We start from the raw sequence: 23,595 nt of genomic DNA on the forward strand, positions 1-23,595 counted from the left end.
CTGGAGCTGTTCCCACTTTTTATTATAACAAATGACCTGATGACTTTTTAGTGTTCTGTGCTATTGTTTGTTCACATTTGGCTTTCTTTACTAGTTTCTATCCCTCAGAGTGCTTTTTTTTTTTTTTTTTTCTTTTTAAATTCTGCCTTCTTAGATTAGAGCTTTGATAACAGGGTAACCTCCAAATCTGAAACAGTTGGAGACCATAGTCGCAGATGAAAATCATGTCAACTGAATCGGGGCTTGAAAGTAGTTTTCTAACTCTTGCGGCTCCATCATCTGGTGTTCAGATACTTTATGGTTTCGAATTATACTGTACCTCTCTATAGGGAGGATCCTCTGGTCTGTCCAGTATTTCTACTCCAGATACATCATGTATTCCAAGGAGAAAGAGTATCGACCTTTTTGTTCCTTTAACCAGCTATGTGACCTTGAATAAGTCGCTTAATTTCTTTGATTATCAGTTTCCCTTCAGATAGAAGGCTTTTGAGTGTGCTCAGTCCACAGCAGGGTTGTGAGGAGCTGGTAGCAATCAGATGGGCAGGACTTGGCTGTTGTGGATCAGGGAACGTCCTTGTCGGTGCTGGGGCCCCCACCCTAAGCACAGGGCTTGGCACTCAGGAACTATTTGTAGGATGGATAAATTGACAAAAATTTTATATAGCTATTTACTGCCTATAAGTCCAAGTTACTATAATATTTTAATTCATCCTGTATACTCCCATGGTTCATCCCTAATTTTCAAAATATAACTATTACCTGCTCCGTATAGGATCTTTCTCAGTGTACACATTTCTACTCCCTTCCCAGTTGATAGTGCTTGTTTGTATCACTTGTGAACTAGTTTGTATTATTAGCTTTTCCTCCCACGACTTGATACAACTTTATAGTTGACACCCACATACACACACTACCTGAATTTTACTATTTCCGTTTTTACAGTACTTGTTTTATTATATATCCATCTTTCCATTCCATCATCTGTTAATCCAAACTAATTTCTTGGTGATATTCTAAGAACATTTCGGACATTGGTACACTCTCTTGGGGCCCTCTGCAGTGAAAATACAGAGTCCTAATCACTGGACCTCCAGGGAGTTCTCTATACTTTTATCTAAGTGCTTGAGCATGCATCTCCTTATCTAGACTTCAATACTTGTTTCTAGAATTTACACACAATGAAATGGGAAATCTAAAAAGTACATTGTGTCTGTGTTGAGAGCACACTGTATATACTCTGTAGCTCATTTTTTTCACTATTCTGCCTTTCCCTGTAGATGAACCCTAATCCTTCTAATTACTACATCGTTTTCTAAATATGGATGATCCAGTTTACTTAGCTATTGATAGACATTTAAAATTTTCATACTTTGCTGCAGTGAATTTTGCTGCAGTAAATATACTTGGCAGATATATAGGATAGGGACCTAGAAGTGGAATTGTTAGGTGGTTAAAGGGTATGCACATTTTCAATTTGCTTTAAAAATTTAATAAAAGCCTGGAAGTTGCCAACCAAATAGTCTTTACCAATTACCACCAGTAGTGTCTCCATGTACTCTCACCTACACTGAATATCATCATTCTCTTTTTAATTTTTGCTAGTTCCTTTGGGTAATCATTTTACTTTATATTACTAGTGAGGTTGTATATGGTCTTTCCAACTAGCGTTTTGTTTTTAATCTTTCTGTCGCATCTCATGGTAGCTGAGATCTTAATTCCATGACCAGGGATTGAACCCACCCCCACCACCCACCCACATTGGCAGCATGGAGTCTTAATTAACCATTGAACCATCAGGAAAGTCCCTCCAACTAGCTTTCAAAGTTTTCTAGGGCATGGGTTGAAATCACCTTCATATCTTCATATACCACCTTCATATCTAAATATTTGCTAAATGAATGAATGAGTGTTGCCAGAGCATGCCTGCTGTTGGGTAAGGCTGAAGAAAGGATGAATGAGTAAGTAAGTAAGTAAGTGTGTGAGAAGTTAAAGCAGAAGTTGCTCAACGTGTGTGTGTGTTAAATTAGTAAAGGAACTCTTCTTTCCTGTTTGTCTTCTCTTCTGTGTGAGGTAGGATTGTGAGATGGTTAAGAATCCAGGCTCTGGAGGCAGGTTTCGTGGATTCATAGCTGTGCAACATTGGGCAATTTACTTAATCTTTGTGTTTCAGTTTCCTTATTTATAAAATAGAGAATAGTAGCACCTTGCTTACAGGGTTATTGAATGGATTAAATTATTACTAGTAAATTGACACTCAATATATGCTGCTGTTATGTTAATTATTATCTTTCCCTTCTGCATATGCAGCATTTGAGCATCTGTGATGAGTGTCTGGAAGGTGAGAAATACAGACAAAGTTGGGAAGGACTCTGTCTTGAAGAAGCTTACAGACTTCAGGCTTCTTTAGGGAAGTGGAAAGTCATTTTGACAACCTGGATGATAGGGTGGGATTGAAAGGATATAATTGGTGAGTTAAATTGTCCTCACAATCCGTGAGAAAGAATTTTGAAGGCTAACTTAAGGAATTTGGGTTTTTTTTTTTTCTTTTGCTGTACTGTGTGACTTGTGGGATTTTAGTTCCCCAACCAGGGATTGAACCCAGGCCCCTCAGCAGTAAGGGGCCGAGTCCTAACTACTGGACCACCAGGGAAATCCTGGATTGATGGATTTACAACTGGATTGGATTTGCAGTTGAAGCCAACCATTTTAAAAGCAGTGTAGACTGGATGGGAGAGAGGCTGGAAGGTGTTGGTAACAAAGGACGATAAGGTCCCAAAATGAGGGGTTGCCTGTATGACTAGGGGAGAAGCAATTGATTTGAGAATCATTTCAGGAATAGAATTAAGAGTGACAATTGTTAAAGAAGCAAAGGGCAGTTCACAGAAAGTACAGACCTTGGGCAGCCTCTTCAGTATCATAGAGATGGTCTGGAAGGCAAACTCTAGAGGCAAATTAAGTTAACTACTTTATAGAATCACAGTCACTTTATAAAGGAAATGATATTTTAATAGCTAAAAGATAGGACATGATCTCAGAATAAAGCATAGTTCTCTAATACTTAACCTTTGGAAAATTCACTGCAGCCTCCTCCCCCTTCTTTTTCATCTCCCCATAGACTTGTCCGCAGACCAGCATTTGGGAATAGCTTCCCAGGTGGGGCAGTGGTAAAGAAGCTGCCTGCCAATCCAGGTGACTCAGGTTCAATTTCTGAGTCAGAAAGGGCCTCTGAAGAAGGAAATGGCAACCCCCTCCAGTATTCTTGCCTGGAGAATTCCATGGACAGAAGGGAGCTAGGCGGGCTACAGTCCATGGGATGGCAAGGAGTTGGACATGTCTAGTGTGCACGCACAGAGTAGTCTAATTACATCCTTTTGCAAATAAGAAGACAGGACCAAAGTTACATAGCTTCAAGTCAGTTCAGACTAGAATCCAGGTCTTGACAGGTACTCTAGTTTTTTTTCCATAGTCTGTGCCTTCATCTTCTGATCTAAATTTGGTTTTCCATTTATGAGGTATTGACTGGCTTTTGGTTCTGGGGATTAATCTCAGGTGTGTTTAAGCATCTAGGTTCCACGCCAGTAGAACCCAAGAGCAAACTGTGATCTAGATCATGGGTTTTACATAGAAGTAACAGCCAAAAAGTCTTTAAGACTTTTTACTCTGTCCATTTATTAGACTTACTCCCAAATAGGTTGAGATTGAGTGTTCATAGTTGACTGGTAGTTCTTAAGTACCAAATAGCATGTGTAAGTCTATATTTCTAACTTATTATGTCTTAAAAATTTTGAAATACTGTGCTAAATATGCTACTTCATACTAAAAAGCCTAGGAAGACATAATCAGTTAAGACATTTTAAATTATTTCCCCTCGGCAGCCATCAGCAGTATGTTTTCAACTCCAGTTAACTGAATTCAACATATTATCATATAAATTTGGGAGACAGTCCTTTGATCTAAATTTATAGTCAATAGGAACTTCCTGGTGATTAAGTGGTTAAGACTCCACGCTTCCTATGCAGAGGGCTTGGGTTCAATCCCTGGTAGGGGGACTAAGATCTCATATCCCTCACAGCAAAAAATACAGTATCATCAGCAGAAAGATTAATTATGGCTTGAGATTTACAGAAAGATAATATTGAAAATGGCTGGCTTGCAGATGAAACAGTTGTGCTCCTGTGTCAGAGTCTAACTTAGGTTTGTGAGAGTGTGAGAACAACCCAAGACGCCCTTTCAGGGGCGAGCACCCGAGTGACAGGCATGCCGAAGATGATGGCGAGGCTGGAGAAGAGGGGAAGCAGCCTCGAGGTGAAGCAGCCTTGAGGAGTCCTTGTGAGGAGTGCTTCCCCTCACGGCAAGCACACTCCCCGGGAAGTGAGGAGAAGAGATTTGGGTGTGTTTAGAAAGTAGGTAACCCACTCCCCGCCCCCCCCACCCCCCGACTTTAAAAAGAATCTTGCTTTAGATGGAAAAGGAGTGGCTTGTGAAGTCTATTACTGTATTTTTAATCTTACCACCACAGCAGCGGTATCTTTCTTAAGCTATGTTTTGTGACCAGAAAAGTGGTAGGGCTTGGCCCCATTTTGTCTTTGGCTGACTAGAGCTCTCTTTCTTATTGATATGCTTGTATTAATGATACCAATGTTGGAAAAGCTCCGAAAAGACCCATCTGGATTCCTGGCCAGAGTGTTACTAGACTTAGTGTGCTGCGGGAAAGGAAGTATTCCCATCCAGGGGGATTATTAAACTGGGGGGTTCTGGAATCACTTTAGGATTTGAGAATATAAGGAGAAACCTTATTAATGGTCAGTTTCAACCTTATTTCATTTTTGAAGAAATAAATTTACATGGAAGGAGGAGCTTATTGGGATGTACATAGTTTCTTGAATTGGCAAGTTTACAACCATTGTCCTCTTACTACTGGCCTAGTATTCTTTCTGTGATACCATTTAATTGTTGAAACATTTCATACTTTAAAAATTAGACCACAATTATAGTGCTAGCTTTTGAGAGGAGTTAGGAAGAAACACTTGAATGTTTTTAGAGCTGGTGAATAATTAATATTAGGGATGATGGCACTTGAGAAAACCAGAGAATAAAGAAAGCTGTATTTGTGTGTTTCTAAATTGGAGGCTATTTTTCAACTCTGCAGTATCAAGGTAATTCAAACTGGGTTATTATTTACATTTTTGTCTCTCGGCTATCGGTCCACTGTTGGGAGTGTGTGGTCCCCATGCACTTAAACTACCCGGTGATCATCTCTAGATGCAGTAGACAGTCACTGACTCCAGGAGTTGAACTTTTGGATAACTGGTTGTACACGTTATATTGGAGTGCGAATTGGTTTGCATGTGGTTGCTTTTGGTTTCTGCAGGTTTTGTAGTGCATCCCTGAGCATGAGCGCAGAATGAAGCGACGTTTGGATGACCAGGAGTCACCGGTGTATGCGGCCCAGCAGCGTCGGATTCCTGGTAGCGCAGAGGCTTTTCCTCACCAGCACCGGGTGCTTGCCCCTGCCCCTCCCGTGTATGAAGCGGTGTCTGAGACCATGCAGTCAGCCACAGGGATTCAGTACTCTGTGACACCCAGTTATCAGGTAAGCTGGAGCCCAGCAAGGGACTAGGGTGAAGGAGGAACACTGGTGATTCATCCAGTTACAGAGTTTTTATTAAGTATTCAGGTATTAAAAATCTATTTATGGGCTATATGTAAGGTATAAAAAATAATGTAAACAATGTACACTTGTGTATTTACCACACACATTTTTTTTAAAAGAGTGTTGTTGTTGTAACCTTTAAGTTCATCCTGAATTTCCGTGGTCCCTTTTGCTTCAATAAAGTTGTTTAGTTTGGGTATTTTTGAACTTGTATCTAAAGTAAAAATGTATATTTTCTTCTTTGATTCATTTTTTTTAACCCATTCTTTGTGGAAACGGCAACCCACTCCAGTATTCATGCCTGGAAAATCCCATGGACCGAAGAGCCTGGTGGGCTACAATCCATGGGGTCGCAAAGAGTCGGACACGACTGAGCGACTTCTGTGTGTATGTGTGTGTGTGTTTCCTAAGACTTACCCATTTTCATGTATGTGACCAATTAAGTAGAATTTTCACTTGGTTATGAATTACATGAATATATTCAATTAATTTATCCATTCTTCTGTTGATAGAATATCAAGCTGTTTCCAGACTTTTCCTGTTAGGGGCTTCAGTGAGTGTTCGCAGGTTTTCCTAGTGCAGTGGTACTCACAGCGGCAATCCCCGGTGAGATAAGCTTGCACCAGACTGTGAGCTGGTGCGGTACATATTTTATCAAGAAGGTCTTGCTATGGAAACTAAAAAAAAAGGCAGTGGAATTAAACAGCGTGTTTATTAGTGAAGTAGGTGGTTTGCATTCTGGTGCAAGCTGCTTATTTTTGCAGACCATTCTGGAGGTCTGCTTATTTAACTTATATGCAGAGTACATCATGAGAAATGCTGGGCTGTATGAAGCACAAGCTGGAATCAAGATTGCTGGGAGAAATATCAATAACCTCAGATATGCAGATGACACCACCCTTACGGCAGAAAGTGAAGAATTAAAGAGCCTCTTGATGAAAGTGAAAGAGGAGCATGAAAAAGTTGGCTTAAAGCTCAACATTCAGAAAACTAAGATCATGGCATCCAGTCCCATCACTTCATGGCAAATAGATGGGGAAACAGTGGCTGACTATTTTTTGGGGGCTCCAAATTCACTGCAGATGGTGATTGGCAGCCACGAAATTAAAAGATGCTTACTCCTTGGAAGCAAAGTTATGACCAACCTAGACAGCATATTAAAAAGCAGAGACATTACTTTGCCAACAAAAGTCCATCTAGTCAAGGCTATGGTTTTTCCTGTGGTCATGTATGGATGTGAGAGTTGAACTATAAAGCTGAGCGCCAAAGAATTGATGCTTTTGAACTGTGGTGTTGGAGAAGACTCTTGAGAGTCCCTTACACTGCAAGGAGATCCAACCAGTCCATCCTAAAGGAGATCAGTCCTGGGTATTCATTGGAAGGACTGATATTGAAGCTGAAACTCCAATACTTTGGCCACCTAATGCGAAGAACTGACTCATTTGTAAAGACCCTGATGCTGGGTAAGATTGAGGGCAGGAGGAGAAGGGGGTGACAGAGGATGAGATGGTTGGATGGCATCACCGACTTGATGGTCAAGGGTTTGGGTAGATTCTGGCAGTTGGTGATGGATAGGGAGGCCTGGCGTCCTGCGGTTCATGGGGTCGCAAAGAGTAGGACACGACTGAGCAACTGAACTAAACTGCAGGTCTGAGGACACAGTAGGAAGTTTGAGTGTCTAGGAGAGGGTTTGCTGGGCCATAGGATGCATACATTTTCACCTTTAGCAGGTAACGTCAAATTGTGTTTCAGAGCTATCCCACGTTTATTTCTATTTACTCCAGCACTGTATATTCCTGTCATTGCATATCCTGATCAACACTGATCATTTATCTCGTGTCTGTTCACTCTTTTTTGTAAAAATATAAATTTGTGTTTTGCCCTTTTTAATTATGAAAGTAAATATCACGGTTTAAAAAAAAAGATATAATGTGACTTTCTCCTCTGAGCCCTCAGACTTAACCCCACTGGGTGCATTTCTCGGGTATTCAGAGTTTTCTCTGCATATGCAGGCATGTTTATTTACCTTTCTAAGTATTTAGATGCACTTCCCTCTTTGCATAATTTAGGCCATATAGTGTATACTGTTCTGTTATTTCTTTGCACTTAATATGTAGTGGACAACTTTCCACTTGAATATATGTATAGATCCAAGTAATTAAAAAATATATTTATATATATATATATTTATTTACTCGTCTGCTCCAGGTCTTAGCTGCAGCGTGTGGGATCTTTAGTTGTGGCATGTGAGCTCTTAGTTGTGGCATGTGGGATCTAGTTCTCTGAGCAGAGATTGAGCCTGGGCCCCTGCATTGGGAGCTTGGAGTCTTAGCCACTGGACCACCAGTGCACATCCCAAGTAATTTTTAAAAAATCATTGCCTATATAATATTCCATTCCAGGTCAGTCAGAACCATAACTTATGTAACTAGTCTAGAGAGGCACAGGTTGGGCTGGCACAGGAGTTCCCTGGTAGCCTGGTGGTTAGAATTCTGGGTTTTCACTGCTGTGGCACGGATTCAGTCCCTTGTCAAGGAACTAAGCCCCTGCAAGCCATGTGGTGCAGCCAGAAAAAATAAAGTAAAAATGAAAAAAATAAAAAGGTTTGGCTGGTACTGGTAATATAAATTGGTTTAATCTTCCTTGACAGCGAGTTGATAGTTTGTATCAAAGTTGTTATTTTTTTACCTAGCAACTCCATATCTAGGAATTTATAAGAAAACAGTCAAGGAAGAGGGAAAGCTGGATGAAGTAGGAAATGGTAATTCCTTAGCTGTCACTCCTCCTAGTGCCTTCGTATGGGGCCGGGTGGGGCAGTCAGAGGACTGCTACAGATCACATCGTTAGATTAGGACTTGGAGGAAAGGAAGGTGGCGTGTTTTCCTTGGGTGATTACTTTCGTCTGAACTAGTTCACGACTTTCTCCTACACCTGGGATAATCACATTTATTCCTATACCAGAAACTATAATGTGCTCTTATAAAACCAGCCATCACAAATATTTGTAAATGCTAGTTAAGTCTTAGAAAAACCCGTTCAGTATATGCATGTTATAATATTAAAAGCTCAGAAACATATAACTCTTCTTACAAGTGTTAGAGCTTTCCGAATCGTCTAGTTTCTTTTTACTTCTAATGTTTATTGTTTCTGTGGATTTGTAAACAGTTGCTCTATTTCCCACCTTCTGCTCTGCCCAGGGTAATCTTTGTAAATCTGTGGGGACTTGGGGAAAAAACATTCTTAAGTTGTAGTACTTAGTTTACATTGTTTTAAAGTGTCATATTATTTAGTCTCCTTACCTTGGAGATGTGGCATATCAGGTGTATTGTCCTTAGTTGTTTTCTGTAGTGATTAAAGTTCTGAAATAGGAAAATTTTTAAAGCTTTGGAAATTTTATATAACACTTCTTGCAATAGAAATAGAAGGAAAGGGGTCTGTACTTCTATTTTAACCCTAACCTTTAAGAGGACAAGAGAGAATAGATAAGAAATATGTTTCATGTTAGACCACGAACAGGTTGGAAAATTTAAAAATTCTTTATTTTAAAATAGTAAATGAGGGGAATTACCTGAGTCCTAGTCCAGTGGCTAGAGACTTGGAGTTTTCACTCCAGGAACAAATAAGAATATACAGAATAAAACAAAATAAAAATATTCTATAACCTTACCATCACAAAATAAAATGGTCACATTTTACTATATATTTGTTGTCTAGGATTTAAAATGTTACTGTGTTTTTTCCTGAATGTTAATTTTTTATGCCAGTATAGTTGATTTGCAGTGTTGTGTTAGTTTCAGATGTACAGCACAGTGCATGTGTGTGTGTGTACAGGATTCTTTTCCATTACAGTTTATTACCAGATCCTGAGTATAGTCCCCTGTGCTATACAGTAGGTCTTTGTTGGTTATCTGATTTATCTATCAGATCAGATCAGTCGCTCAGTCGTGTCTGACTCTGTGACCCCATGAATCGCAGCACGCCAGGCCTCCCTGTCCATCACCAACTCCCGGAGTTCACTCAGACTCACGTCCATCGAGTCAGTGATTCCATCCAGCCATCTCATCCTCTGTCGTCCCCTTCTCCTCCTGCCCCCAATCCCTCCCAGCGTCAGAGTCTTTTCCAATGAGTCAACTCTTTTCATGAGGTGGCCAAAGTACTGGAGTTTCAGCTTTAGCATCATTCCTTCCAAAGAAATCCCAGGGTTGATCTCCTTCAGAATGGACTGGTTGGATCTCCTTGCAGTCCAAGACACTCTCAAGAGTCTTCTCCAACACCACAGTTCAAAAGCATCAATTCTTCTGCGCTTGTATGTGTATATGTTAATTCCAAACTCCTAATTTATCCTTAGTATATTATATATACTGCCTTGTGTAATGTGCTTTAAAAAATTATTTAAAAGTTTAAATCCATATGCAACACATGAATACATTCAGTTTATGGATTGTGAACATTTTTAAGTGTTAAAATATTTGCCTCTCTATCAGTGCTATTCAAACTGTGGTCCACAGATGGTTGATGTGAATACTTTCATACTAGTCTGTAATGAGATAAGTACAGAAATGGAGTGTTTAGAAACTTCTTTAGTAATTGGACATTGTAATTTTGTGTCTGTAGAACCTTGTAATAAAAAATAGGGGCTTATGTATTTTTATCTCACATTATATATAGTAATTCATTTTTATTGTATTTCATAAAAGTAGTAGTCCATGAAGAATCGGAACTTAAGAAACAAGAAAAACTGGTCCTTTGCCACAGATAGTTTGAGATATACCAAGCTATATAATTTTTAATAGCTGTAGAATTCTGCTATAAGATGGATGGGCTATAATTTTTTCACCAATTCCCTTTTGTGGGAAATTTGGGTTTCTGGTAATCTTTTCTGTGTGTGTGTTCGTTAGAGGCATTTGGGGAAGAATGCACAGGCCTTGAAGCTTCTCATCAGTGTTTTGTCCGTTCTAGGTTTCAGCAGTGCCGCAGAGCTCTAGCAGTCATGGGCCCACCATCGCAGCGGTGCATAGCAGCCATCATCACCCCACTGCTGTGCAGCCCCACGGAGGCCAGGTGGTCCAGAGCCACGCTCATCCAGCTCCACCAGTTGCACCAGTGCAGGGACAGCAGCAGTTTCAGAGACTCAAGGTGGTGTTCCGCCCCTTCCATTTCTCTCTTAGCAGGCAACATTGGCTTCAGCTTGTTACTAGTGGTGTTACAGCTGTTCACAGTAGGCCGGGGGGTGAATGACAAGAAGTCTTCCTTTGTTTTTGTTTTGAAACCTATTTATATTTCCTGTCTTAGCACCTTGTGCCTGATCCAGAGAATACATTCAAGAGATGTTTTGGGGATGAATGTGTGGTGTTCAAACGTTCCAGGATTGAGGAGCTATTTTCATATGAAATAATGTCCATTTTTTGGATGCCTGCTTTTGAACTCTTTAGTTCTTAGCATGGAATAAGGTTTTATTAACATACACATGGTTGACTACAGTCCTGTATGGTAAATGGAGCCAAGTATTATGGTTTAATCTTATTCTTTATGACTAGCTGAATTGGCTAGCATCATCAAGTCCATCCTTAGTAAATCACATGCTCCTTTGGGGAAACCATTATGAAGTTTGGGAAAGGCTATCGTTGTAAATAAAAAGTCAGTGTTTTCATCTGATCTACTGAGTATAGATCTACTGTAGGTTTTCAACACTTTGAAATTCATGAGGCATCTGTGGAGAAATGAAACTTTCATTTCCAGCTAACCTTCTCTCTCTGTTTACTTGAGGCTTACTTTTCCAAATGTGTGATTATGGTAGTAAGTTTTCCAGATTTCTTTTTTTTCCCTAGTTTTTATATAAAATTTGAAATCAAGTGCAAGAAGTATAAAACTGAAGACCTATAAAGAGATAAGATGTTGGATCTTTATTTGGTCATACAATTGTAATTATATCAAGTAGCTTGCAAGTAGGAATGAACAATGTACCCTTAAAAGACACATCATGTGTAGCAGATATTTCATCTCTCATTTTTTGGTACTTAATCTAGTTCTCCCTGACTCCTGCCCTCATTGTTTGGGTTCTCAAGAACTTTAACATTGGCCTGAAGAAATTAAATGTTGCATAAATAAAAGCACACCAAAGCTAAGCTATATAGAGGGATTTTGTGAAATTTACTCTGTATATTAGCTTAAGTCATTACGAGTTGACTATGCATAAACATAGTCCTAAAGAGAGTAGAAATTATCTGGGCCTGGAACTTTACTCTGGGCTCTGTCTTTGGGAAAATATTTATAAGCTATATCAATGTTTTCCTTAAAACATTTTTACTCTCTGTTTGTAGAGTGGTGGCTGTATACCAAAATGTATTATTGTTACAGACTTAGCACTTCACTGAGTCCTGAAAAAAATGTTTAAGTTGGTTTGGTGTGACTAAATTCCATATTAATATTGTATTCAGCAATTAATACCTTAATGTTGCAAAAGCACCTATAACTTACTTATTAAACTAACAAAAAATATATATTTATTTCTGTATCCTTTTTCCAGTCAGCCCTGTCAAAGCATAGCACCTATTTTATTCTCCTTCCTCACTTGGCTATGAGTATATAGAGTGTGCTTTGTATGTTTTACAGGTGCTGTCAAGGAAGCAAGAAAGGGCTTTAGAGTTGGGGTTATAGAGTGAGTCACAGGTCCAGTTAGGTGTTCTTGCTCTGTTCTCTTAGTTACAAGCTCCTGAATGTGATTCCTGAACATAATAACTTGTTGAATTTCCTTTCTAACAAAGAGAGGTAAAATGGTTTCTTGTGCCTCCATGTTAATTTCATTTAATATTCTCATATTGCTTGCTATTTTGGGGTCAGTCTTAAAATGTTTTACAAGCATTTGAACCAACTTCAATAAACCATTTATATTCTATAATAAGGAAATGTTCAGTGAGAACTCTTAGCTTATTTCATACTTCAACATTGTCTATACTTTCTTCTTTGTCTTTGGCAGATTGATGACAAGGAAGATTTGAATAATTTGAGACATGCTTGGTGTGATTTAGTTATTTGTTGAATGCCAGCAGCATACATATTTGGCACATATTTAGCAAGTTCTCTTTACAGTTGTTTGCTTGTCTCCCCAACAAGATTGTGAACTTCAGGAGGTTGGGGACTTTACTAATAAATGCCTGTTGAAGTGAGCCAGGAAGATGCATCAGCAGAATCTGAGACCTTCCCCACATGCCTCCTTAAACCTGTAGCTTTCAAATGATTTGTTCCAAGTTGTGTTCTTCTAAGTAATGATTTCTAGAACTGTATACATGCTTTTATAAAAGAGTTGTACTATACTAATTTTTAAACAGTGGTTCATTATGACCTGTACCTTTTTCTTCCAGACACACATACATCACATATACTTTCCTTCTTCAGGTTTCAGCATTTTTGCTCTCTGTGTATTTATTATATTACACCATAGGGTGCTTGTTTTTGTTTCTGATTTTTTGTATGTTTATTTTTGATAACTCTTCTGTTGTGACTGTAAATACTATTCTTCATTATCTTCCAAAGTCTTTCCCTTCTGCAAACTTACTGAGTTTTAGGTTCCATCAATTTGGTCACTAATGAAACATTTCAATATGGAAAATTGTGAATATTGAATTTCAACAAAAATTGTCATGTTATTTATAAAGTACCAAAAGACCAACCTCCAATGAGTTGGTATTGACCAGGTATACACACTGTGCTCTGGCAGCACAAATGCTCTCATTAACCATGGCTATAAGTGGAAGTTGGGGCAACTCTTGACCTACTGCTCTTTAATGGCCTATTTGATCATAAAGATTCTGTTTCACAATATGTCACCAGAGTAGTGCTTGTCAAATCAGATGTTTACTTGTGAAACTTTACTAAACTTGATGTTATATAGAATTAAAAATAATCCCAGAGTATGTAGGATACACCTAGTGGGCAGTTCCCTTAGATATCTCCTGAGTAACTAAAACTTAAGTTATCCTAGATCACACTTGTAACTTTGTAGCCCTTCAAACTTGTTCCTCTTTGTGAATGCCCACATGGTATATAATTTAGTGAATGCCCTCTCTGCCTTATCTTCCATGTACAGTCAGTCAGCCCCAAAACCCTGTCACTTCTGTCTCCTAAAAAGCTTTTGAATCTGTCCAGTTCTCTCTTTTTGTTTGGTCAGTACTATAATTTATGCCACTCCTGTTCACACATCAGTTAATCTTATAGCATGACTGGTTTTCCTACCTCCTCTTCATCGTCTATTTTTCCTGCACCAACTCGTTCTCAACTCTGTAGCCAAATTGATACACTAAAGTGCAGATGATAAAAATCTGAATTGCTTTCTAACAAGATCCTTTCAGAATCTAGATCTTGCATTGTCTCCTGTGTTATCTCTTATCATTCTTCCTACCACCATTTCTTCTTTTCACCACAGATCCTCTAGCCAAACTAAACTGTTTTCACATTTCCACATATACCAGATGGTGTCCCGTCTGCAGTTTTGCCCTTGCTGCTTCCTCTGACTTTCTTCATGGGTCTTCATTTTTGCTAACTTGTACTCATCCATAAGACTCAGTTTAGACACCATTTCTTAAGGAAGCCCTCCGGTATGTCCCCATAGGTTGGTTGATTGGTTTATTTTCTTGTGTGTGGAGGGGTGCCCTTCCCATGTGCTCTCTGGGCATTTGGTGACTGCCCACTTGCCCACTGTGTTATGACTCCCAACTGGATGTGGAATGAACTTCTGTACAGCAGGGCATACCGTGGCTTGTTTGTCATTAATTCCTTGGGACCTCACGTTGGGCCTGGCCTAGCATGTTGTTGCTTCTTAGTAAATATTTGTGAAATGAATAAATGAATGAATAAGTGAATGACATATGGATGTGATTATCCTTCACTAATAATTCTATGCAAAACTATTCAAAGCAAGGTTACAGATTTTATGAGTTAATTTTAATTTTAAGCTTGAGTTATATTACTGGTACACATATTAATTTTTAGTGTTTTTAATGTATGTTTACTATATGTTTCTATTTCATTTAATATGCTGATTTTATTTAGGTATAAATCAGTCTTTTAGAAGTAATTCTTGGCTGGCTTTTCTCTTAATAACCTTGAGATTTGTCCCTGCCTCAGGTGGAGGATGCACTGTCCTACCTTGACCAAGTGAAGCTGCAGTTTGGTAGTCAGCCTCAGGTCTACAATGACTTCCTTGACATCATGAAGGAGTTTAAATCTCAGAGGTAAAAGATACATGTGGTTGTACTCGAGAATTTTGCTTGTTATGTTGGTTCTGGAAGGAGGATATAGCTTATTCTCATCCGCTGAATGATAAAGGGCTCTTTGGAGGGAGTTGTGCTTTTATTTCCATGGGTCATGTTTTTGTTTTATATATTGTATAAAAATTAAAGGCCCAACACCTTTATTTTTTGCATACTGATAAATTTTTCTTAGTACTTAATCTCAGTCAGGGAAGTAAACTGGTAATGATTAGGCTACTTGCTTTTTGGATTAGCTTAAGATACCCTAATATTCTGGCGTGGTTCACTATTATAAAAGAGTAACTCATCTGAACAATGTATATAGATACATGATGATTTATACTGGTGTATCAGGGGTTGGGTCTTGCATGGCAATTGGAGTTGAAGACTTACTGCCTGGGTATCTGCTTGATAGGACTGGTAGCATGCTTAAATGTCTATTCTGTTTAAAATTTTGACCAAGCCTCTTTGGTTATGAAGATAAATGGCTTTGAATTTCAGAGGTCTTTGGGTGTGGTTAATTTTGTAATATTCAGGTTGATTTTTATTTTCCTGTGTAGAGAACCTAGTGGAATGTGAATTTTGTCTTGCCAGAGTGCTTTGTCAGGCTTGCCACTTTAATATTTGTGTTTCTTTTCTTTTTTTTAATTAGCATCGACACTCCAGGAGTGATTAGTCGCGTGTCCCAGCTGTTCAAAGGCCACCCTGACCTGATCATGGGCTTCAATACCTTCTTGCCCCCTGGCTACAAGATTGAGGTGCAAACCAATGACATGGTGAATGTGACAACTCCTGGCCAGGTTCATCAGATCCCAACCCATGGCATCCAGCCCCAGCCTCAGCCACCACCCCAGCATCCTTCCCAGCCTTCAGCCCAGTCAGCCCCAGCACCTGCCCAGCCAGCTCCTCAGCCCCCACCTGCCAAAGTCAGCAAGGTGAGCACTTGGAAAACTCTGCACCATGTGAAATGCATCCCTAGAAAGAACCCTCCTTTGACATTTTCCCTTCGTATATAAGGCTTAGGTAGATAACACAAGTTTAAATTTCATCAGAGAAGATGCAAGTCACATTCCTATAAAGTGGCTCACATTTACACACCACGTAGTTATATATCTATTTAAGTCTACACATCGGCAACATACATGGACTCTCTTGCCCCCAACTTCTGCTGTTTGAACCCGTGAGCATCCCAAGAAGTGACAGCTTTGTGTAATAGTACTTTGATAACACAGGCAGAAATAGTCAGCTTACACTGTTTTCTGCATGGTCATCATTTTACAAAAGTTACTCTGTTTACCAGATTAGACCATGCCAAGCTAAGCAGAAGATCTTGATGATGATGAGGTGTTCTTAGTATAGAACTCTACTGATACAGTAGCCATTAGTCACATATGGCTATATTTAAATTTAAATTAATTAAAATAAATTTAGTTTTTCAGTTGCACCAGCTACATTTCAAGTGCTCACTGGTTTCGTGTGGCTAGTGGCTATTGTGCAAAATAATGCAAATAAAGAACATTTCCATCACCTCAGAGAGTCTGTTGGGCAGAGTTGGTTTAGAAGACTTTATGTGGGGTTAACTGCAGCAATTGAATTGTCTTTTTTGACATTAAAGATCTATGTAGAATAAGGTTTTTTCCTATTCTGTTTGCACCTGTTGAGCAAGTAAGCTTAAAAATTACGTATGAAAATTCTTCCCTGTAATTGGAGATGTCGCCCACTTTTAAGATTGTGTTTAGAAAACTTAAGGCTGGAATTTTTGTATTAGAATGTGTGAACCCTCTGCTCTTGCCACCCCTGCTCAGTGTGATCTGAGCTGGGCTAAGATGGCCTAGCCAGAGTGAATAAAGTATATATGTTAATCAGACACCTTGTTTCTCTTTACTTTGAACTTTCTTTCCTGTGTTAAACCATCTGTATTCCTGAGGAGAATAAAGACTTTTTTCTTTTTAGCCTTCCCAACTACAAGCACATACTCCAGCCAGTCAGCAGACTCCCCCACTCCCACCATACGCGTCCCCACGTTCTCCACCTGTCCAGCCTCATACACCAGTGACAATCTCGTTGGGAACAGCCCCGCCCTTGCAGAACAATCAGCCTGTGGAGTTTAACCATGCCATCAACTATGTTAATAAGATCAAGAACAGGTTCCAGGGCCAACCAGACATCTACAAAGCGTTCCTGGAGATTTTGCACACATATCAGGTAAGACAGTTGCCCTTCCAGCCTGTCTTAACCAGGTTGCCTTCTGGGAACAACTAGTCTGAGAAGAACTAGTTATTCTGGACACAGTTGTGTCCACTAATTCTTACTGGTAGTTAACCAGTTAGAAATTGTGATGTGTGTTTGTAAAGCCAGTTTGATTTACCTGACTTTAATTGCCTTGTAGCAGCCAGTTAGGATTTTTAAAGTCACTGCTCTGTGAAACAGTGCTGTTTATCTGAAAGTTTAAAGAATGATTTGTGTAATATAGTTAAAGTACAATATAGAAGGAGAAATTTCTCTAATATTTTGTGTTTTATCAGTCGGTAGTGGTCCCCTGAGCATTCACATATACTGCCCTGGTTTTCGAAAGGAATTGTCAGCCACCATCTTCCACTCCTTTCTCAACTTCAAAGCTTAAAGCCAAAAACAAGTGCTAAGAACATAGACTTTCCTCCTAACTGCGGTCCAAATAGATAACATACAAAGCCAGACATCTCAGAAGGTGTGCAAAAGCAAGTCATTCAAAACAGTGCCCCTTTAATATGATCTCTTCCCATTTGCAATTTCCTATCAGAAAGAGCAGCGAAATGCCAAGGAAGCTGGAGGAAACTACACTCCAGCATTGACTGAGCAGGAGGTGTATGCCCAGGTGGCTCGTCTTTTTAAAAATCAGGAAGATCTGTTGTCAGAATTTGGACAGTTCCTACCAGATGCCAACAGCTCTGTGGTAAGTTATTTAGAAGAACTACACAATTGAGAACGGTTGTGATAAGTTAGGAAGCTGGAATCAGAAGGAGACTTTTTCGAAATGATAACTTGCTTTTATAAGAGCACTCATCTCTTTCATGTGTTCTTAATTAGCTTTTAAGCAAAACAACTGCTGAGAAGGTCGATTCCGTGAGAAATGACCACGGAGGCACGGTGAAGAAACCTCAGCTGAACAACAAGCCACAGAGGCCCAGCCAGAATGGCTGCCAGATTCGCAGGCACTCTGGAACAGGGGCCACCCCTCCAGTGAAGGTGAGGAGGGCACAACTGCTCGTTGTGACTTTCAGGAACGGTAGTAGCAGACAGTGTGCAAGGCTGACACTTGGATCCTGGATATTTGAAGTTAGTTGGTGTATGTCACATAAACTCAGTGCGAAGCTTTTTATCTGGCCCTGTGAAGGAATGTTAGAGTACTAATTGCTCCGATTACTTTTGAGTTCTTACAGGTTTTCTTTATAGTTTCTCCCTTCTTTGTTATTAGCTCTCATCTATTTCTTTGTTTCCTGCCAAGGGTTTCTGAGACTTAATTTGTCCTGCCTTGTACTAAGAAAGAAGCTGATTAAATTGATAACTGTTTCCAAAATAAGTCAGTGGTCTCTGAGGTCCTCTTGTGAGTAAAGTGCAAATGCTTTGTGGGATCTCCTTGGTCTAGAGGCCTGTCCTGCCCAAGGTTCTTTGTTGGGTTGCCAGATCTTATCTGTATCATCTTAATCTCCAGGGAAGGACCTTGGGGGTGCAGCAGAAGGCGGTCTTAAACTCCTGTTAGTGACTTAAACCCTGATGATCTGCCTGCAGAAAGCTGAGCCCACTCTCCCTCATTGACGTAGGGCAGCAGTGGTAGGGAGTGGGCTCTGTGTATGCATTGAGTGTTGCTTCAGTGAATTATGAAGCTGTATATGATGTTGAAGAGGTAGATAGTCTTTAGAATTTAAAGAAGAACAAAAGCTAGTGGGATATCTTCTGGTAAGAAGTGACTGGTAAATAAGCAAATACCCACTAAGAGTGACCTGTAAGGTGCTGACACTTTTGAAGGGCTGTTGAACTATTTTTCCATGTTTGTAATGGTTTCTCCCTTTGAAACCAGCTGAACATAGTAATCGTGTATGTTTCTTCCCTTTAGTAAGGAGTTTTAGTAATACAAGTAGCAAGAATCAGGTCAGCAGATAGGTGCCAATCTTTGTCTCCTCCCACACTTGATTACCCGCAGGTGGAAATCCTATATTGGGAGATTAGGATTCCCTGTCTGTCTTTTCCTTAGGCAGTATAGGCAGAGGCTGTGGCTCTTAAGAGAATGCAGTCCAATGGCAAAGGTAAATGTGCTGCTTCTCCCGGACTGTGCATTTCTTCACAGGCAGTTGAGAGGTCATTTCTTTATAGTAAATTTTCTGCGTGGAGTTATGTATGACCCATTTATTTGCTTTAAAAGAGCAATCTTAAATTGGGCTGAGTGGATGTTACTGACAAGGTAGTTATTCCTTCTGTGAGGAAAATAAACTTTTTTTTTCCCCCCCATGATTTTTTCAGTTGAACTATTTAAAGGTAAAGGTTAAAGATTGATTACTGTGTATTCCAGATATTTTTATAGCCTCTTCTGCCTCCACAGCTAGGAAGATAAAGCAATAGCATTTGGTTCCTAATAAAGTTACTTTTAGCCCATAGAAAAAAATAAGGATATTAATTCTAACATCGCAGTAATGCTGTGACCATTTATGGAAAGAGTTATTGGCAAGTAGAATGACCTGTGAACCTCTAGGGGGGAATGACAGGCAATCTGAGAAATAGGGAAGATGAGTAGAAATCTTTTGTAAAGCAAGTTAGTGACTTGAATTCTCTCATTTGTTGCGAATTATTAATCAGTGGTGGTCAGGGATGGAACCTTAGAACAGAGATGATAATAAAACTCAGGGGATTCCCTGGCAGTTCAGTGGTTAGGATTCGGCCCTCTCACTGCCGGAAGCCCAGGTTCAGTATCTGGTTGGGGAACAAAGATCCCACTATGGGGCACAGCCAAGAAAGCAAAAACAGAAAAGAACGAAAAGCCTAGAGAAACCCTCTCTTTGAATCGTACATGTTTATATTTTTCCTTTTTTATAGAAGAAACCTAAACTGCTCAGCCTCAAAGATTCTTCTATGGCAGATGCCAGCAAGCATGGTGTAGGAACGGAATCATTATTTTTTGATAAGGTGAGTAATAAATGAAGTGGATTTGATTGAACCCGTGTCTCTCATGCCTCCTGCATTGGCATGCAGGTTGTTTACCACTAGCACCGCCTGGGAAGCCCTGCATCACTTTGAAAAACAATGCATCAAATTGGAAGACCCCTAATATTAGCTACTAATGCCCAAAGAAAATCACCTTGTCCCCAAGAAGATTTTGTTTTAGAGGCATCAAGCTGGTTAGGACTTTCTACTTTCTAACGTAGATTTCAAATTGTAGGTCCTTGCCATCTTTGAGAACTGTTAGCAGAACTAGAGAAATGGTAACACTGTTTGCTTTAATTTTGTGAAATAGTTTGCAGCAAAATATAGCATTTGCCTTGTGGAAAAAAGCTATAAAAGAAGTGCATGATATTACTCTCTAAAACTACTGCGCTCCTATTGTAGATACCCAGGTGTATATAGTGAAGCATGTCAGTGCACCAATTGTCGAGGACTTAAAATGATTTGTAACCTTCTGATTGCTTGTGAAACTTATTTGTGGTATAAATATTGGGTCATGGGAATTCTGATTTAATTGTATGTTGTCAAAGCTCCCCAGGTGATTTTTTTTTTTTTTTTTTAAGTTTTGGTTGTGCTGGGTCTTTGTTGTCATGAGGGCTTTTCTTTAATTATGAGCAGGGGCTACTCTCTAGTTGCGATGCACGGGCTTCTCATTGCCGTGGCTCTCTTGTTTTGGAGCACTAGCCCCAGAGTGCGTGGACTCAGTAGTTGTGGCCCACAGGCTTAGTTTCTCTGAGGCATGTGGGATCTTCCCAGATTGTGGATCGAACCATGTTTCCTGCACTGGCAGGCGGATTCTTTACCACTGAGCCGCCAGAAAAGTCCTGCACCTCTGGGTTTTTGTGAAAGGGCAAATCACTTAGCATCTCCATGATTGGTGCCTCCTGAGTCCATGGCTCTGATCTGAACCAATTTCTGAGGGCTGCCTGGGCACTTGGTGCTTGCTTTTGAGGCAATTGTAAAAGTCCATGTCACAGCCAACAGATAGCAAGGAAAGGGTGAGGGAGGGGGACTGAACAGTTAATTTTTAAAATAGGGATAGTGTTTGTTGTTGTTGTTGTTGTTTTCGAGGTACTTATTTCTTAGACATACTAAAAAAGTCTGGAGTTTGCTTGATAATTCAGGAAAATGCTTAGTGTTTTGGGTTATTAAAATTCTCAGCACTCTAAAGAAAGGAGAAATGAAGAAAGGAAACAGATCAAGTCAGAGAACAAAAGTACCTTATTTTAAAAGGTTATTAGTCAGGATTACCAGAGTTTGAAAAGAGTGTTGAATAGTTCTGTAAACATCCATTAGGCAAAGCAACAAAACCTTGGGCAACACTCTTACGGTTCAGAGAATCAGGCTTGTGAGAAGTAAAGGTCTTATTTACTCCAGGATCTCTTTTTTCAGAATTTTTATTATAGGCATTTTTAAACATGTGAAATTAAAGAGAATGGTGAAATGACCCACGTGCACCTGTCATCCTGCCTCAGCAGGTCTCAGTTCCTAGCTGCTGGGCTTGTTTCATGTGTACTCTCACCTACCCCAGGTTATTTGGAGACAAGTCTCATGTAATATATTATTTCACCCATAAGTACTAAGTTTTCTTTCTTTTTTTAATATTTGTTTATTTGGCTGCATCTGGTCTTAGTTGTGGCACGTGGGATCTAGTTCCCTGATCAGGAATCGAACCTGGTCTTCCTTCATTGGGAGCACAGAGTCTTAGCCACTGGACCATCAGGGAAGTCCCTAAGTTTCCTTTTTAAATGACTCCTTTTTTCAAACATAAGCATTAACACATCTAAAAAAACCAAAATTGATTCTTAATATTATCAAATAACAGTTCAAGTTTCCCCAGTCTTTTAAAAGCGATCCAGGATCTCTTGATTTCTCACTTAATTATTTTTCTTTCGGTTGTCTCCATAAGGTCCGAAAGGCTCTGCGGAGTGCAGAGGCCTATGAAAATTTCCTGCGCTGTCTTGTTATCTTTAACCAGGAGGTGATCTCTCGGGCGGAGCTTGTGCAGTTAGTCTCTCCATTCCTGGGGTAAGTGGAGTCAGGAGCTTGGCCCTGGTGCATGATATGAAAGTAAAATAAAATTTAGTTTGTGGGAGTATATGATAGACAAAACTAATTTGATTGTGGTGGGTCAGTTGACTCATAAAATGTTAGTGCTAAGAGAGTCCTCTGCAAAGTCTTCTAGTTCAGCTTTGGAGATGAAAAGATTGGTAGAGGGCACATTGGCCAAGACTAGTGGTCTCCTGATCCCCTGACCAATGTTGGATGTTTTATATAGACCAGTCTCTCCCAGGGTTCTAGAATCTTGACTTTGACAACCAAAGAATTATCTGAACTTTGAAACAATATTCTTGATTAGAAGAATGGCTGGTTATTGCCTTGTTTCAGGACAGTTCTTGCATCACCACCTTAACTGATCTTAGAGCACTCTGTAAGAAAAGGAGAAGCCAGGTATTCAAAAGCAGTTCTTCTTAGGCAAGAAGTAATAATTGTCACTGGAATTTGTCCAATGATAGCAGAGTTCTGACTCTACATCAAATAGTGGTAGTCATACCTCAGCATTACTGCATAATGCTTCTAATTGCTCACCAGTTTTTTGGTTTGATTCTTTAGGAAATTCCCAGAATTGTTTAATTGGTTTAAAAACTTTCTGGGCTATAAGGAGTCTGTACATCTGGAAACCTTTCCAAAAGAACGGGCCACAGAGGGCATTGCCATGGAGATAGATTATGCCTCTTGTAAACGGTTGGGCTCCAGCTATCGAGCCCTACCAAAGAGTTACCAGCAGCCCAAGTGTACGGGACGGACTCCTCTCTGTAAAGAGGTAAGGCCTTCCAGGGAAGGTATCAGCCCTGAGTCCTCGGCTTCCTCCAGAAGGAAGTGGTACCTGGAATGGAGAATTTGTACGAATGAAGAAATCAAAATCCTTTTCTGTCTTTTTTCAAAAGAAAATGTTTTGTACTTATATTGAGAACCTTTTTCTAACTGTCTTTTTAAACTTGCTACAGGTGAAACTTGCTACAGTTTCACTTGCCAGGGGTGAAACCTGTAATGTTAACTGTTTCTTCCCTCCCCTAAAGTTTTGTCTTTTTTAATTGAGAAAGCTTAATCACCAGAAAATTTCGTTACACTTTTGTTTCAATGTCTCTTCTTTTACCCAAAGGTTTTAAATGATACCTGGGTTTCCTTCCCTTCCTGGTCTGAGGACTCCACCTTTGTTAGTTCCAAGAAAACTCAGTATGAAGAACATATCTATCGTTGTGAAGATGAACGTTTTGAGGTACAAGCTCCTTTATCATTTGAAGTTTGGGGAAATGAGAGATTCTGAAAGAGAGGATATCTTAAATACCTACTTGAGAGGATTGGCTTTTAAGACCAAAGAGCAAGAGGCTCATATTCTTTGTGGTAAATGCTTGTTGTATTTACCATGTTTTGTGACTTTGTCAGATATATTGGTAATATTTTCATAACAAATGTGACTTATCTAGGCCACTTTAGCCC

The 23,595-nt window shown here is 39.6% G+C and overlaps 1 protein-coding gene across 3 annotated transcripts in view; it reads left to right on the forward strand.

The window, feature by feature from the left end:
- SIN3A (SIN3 transcription regulator family member A) overlaps positions 1 to 23,595 on the forward strand; it is a 68,103-nt gene that overhangs the window by 16,082 nt on the left and 28,426 nt on the right. For 2 of the 3 annotated variants that reach the window (XM_027520748.1, XM_027520747.1), the window contains exons 2-12: positions 5,372 to 5,593; positions 10,613 to 10,789; positions 14,777 to 14,883; positions 15,554 to 15,836; positions 16,855 to 17,106; positions 17,681 to 17,833; positions 17,968 to 18,126; positions 19,969 to 20,058; positions 22,004 to 22,122; positions 22,708 to 22,918; positions 23,258 to 23,374. In XM_027520748.1, the coding sequence (XP_027376549.1) occupies positions 5,405 to 5,593; positions 10,613 to 10,789; positions 14,777 to 14,883; positions 15,554 to 15,836; positions 16,855 to 17,106; positions 17,681 to 17,833; positions 17,968 to 18,126; positions 19,969 to 20,058; positions 22,004 to 22,122; positions 22,708 to 22,918; positions 23,258 to 23,374 (1,857 nt within the window). In that variant the 5' untranslated portion in view covers positions 5,372 to 5,404. The remainder of the gene's footprint in view (positions 1 to 5,371; positions 5,594 to 10,612; positions 10,790 to 14,776; positions 14,884 to 15,553; positions 15,837 to 16,854; positions 17,107 to 17,680; positions 17,834 to 17,967; positions 18,127 to 19,968; positions 20,059 to 22,003; positions 22,123 to 22,707; positions 22,919 to 23,257; positions 23,375 to 23,595) is intronic. The other variant, XM_027520749.1, reaches the window with a different exon arrangement.

The sequence above is a fragment of the Bos indicus x Bos taurus genome, chromosome 21 (assembly GCF_003369695.1).
Source record: "Bos indicus x Bos taurus breed Angus x Brahman F1 hybrid chromosome 21, Bos_hybrid_MaternalHap_v2.0, whole genome shotgun sequence".
In the NCBI taxonomy this organism is placed as follows: Eukaryota; Metazoa; Chordata; class Mammalia; order Artiodactyla; family Bovidae; genus Bos; species Bos indicus x Bos taurus.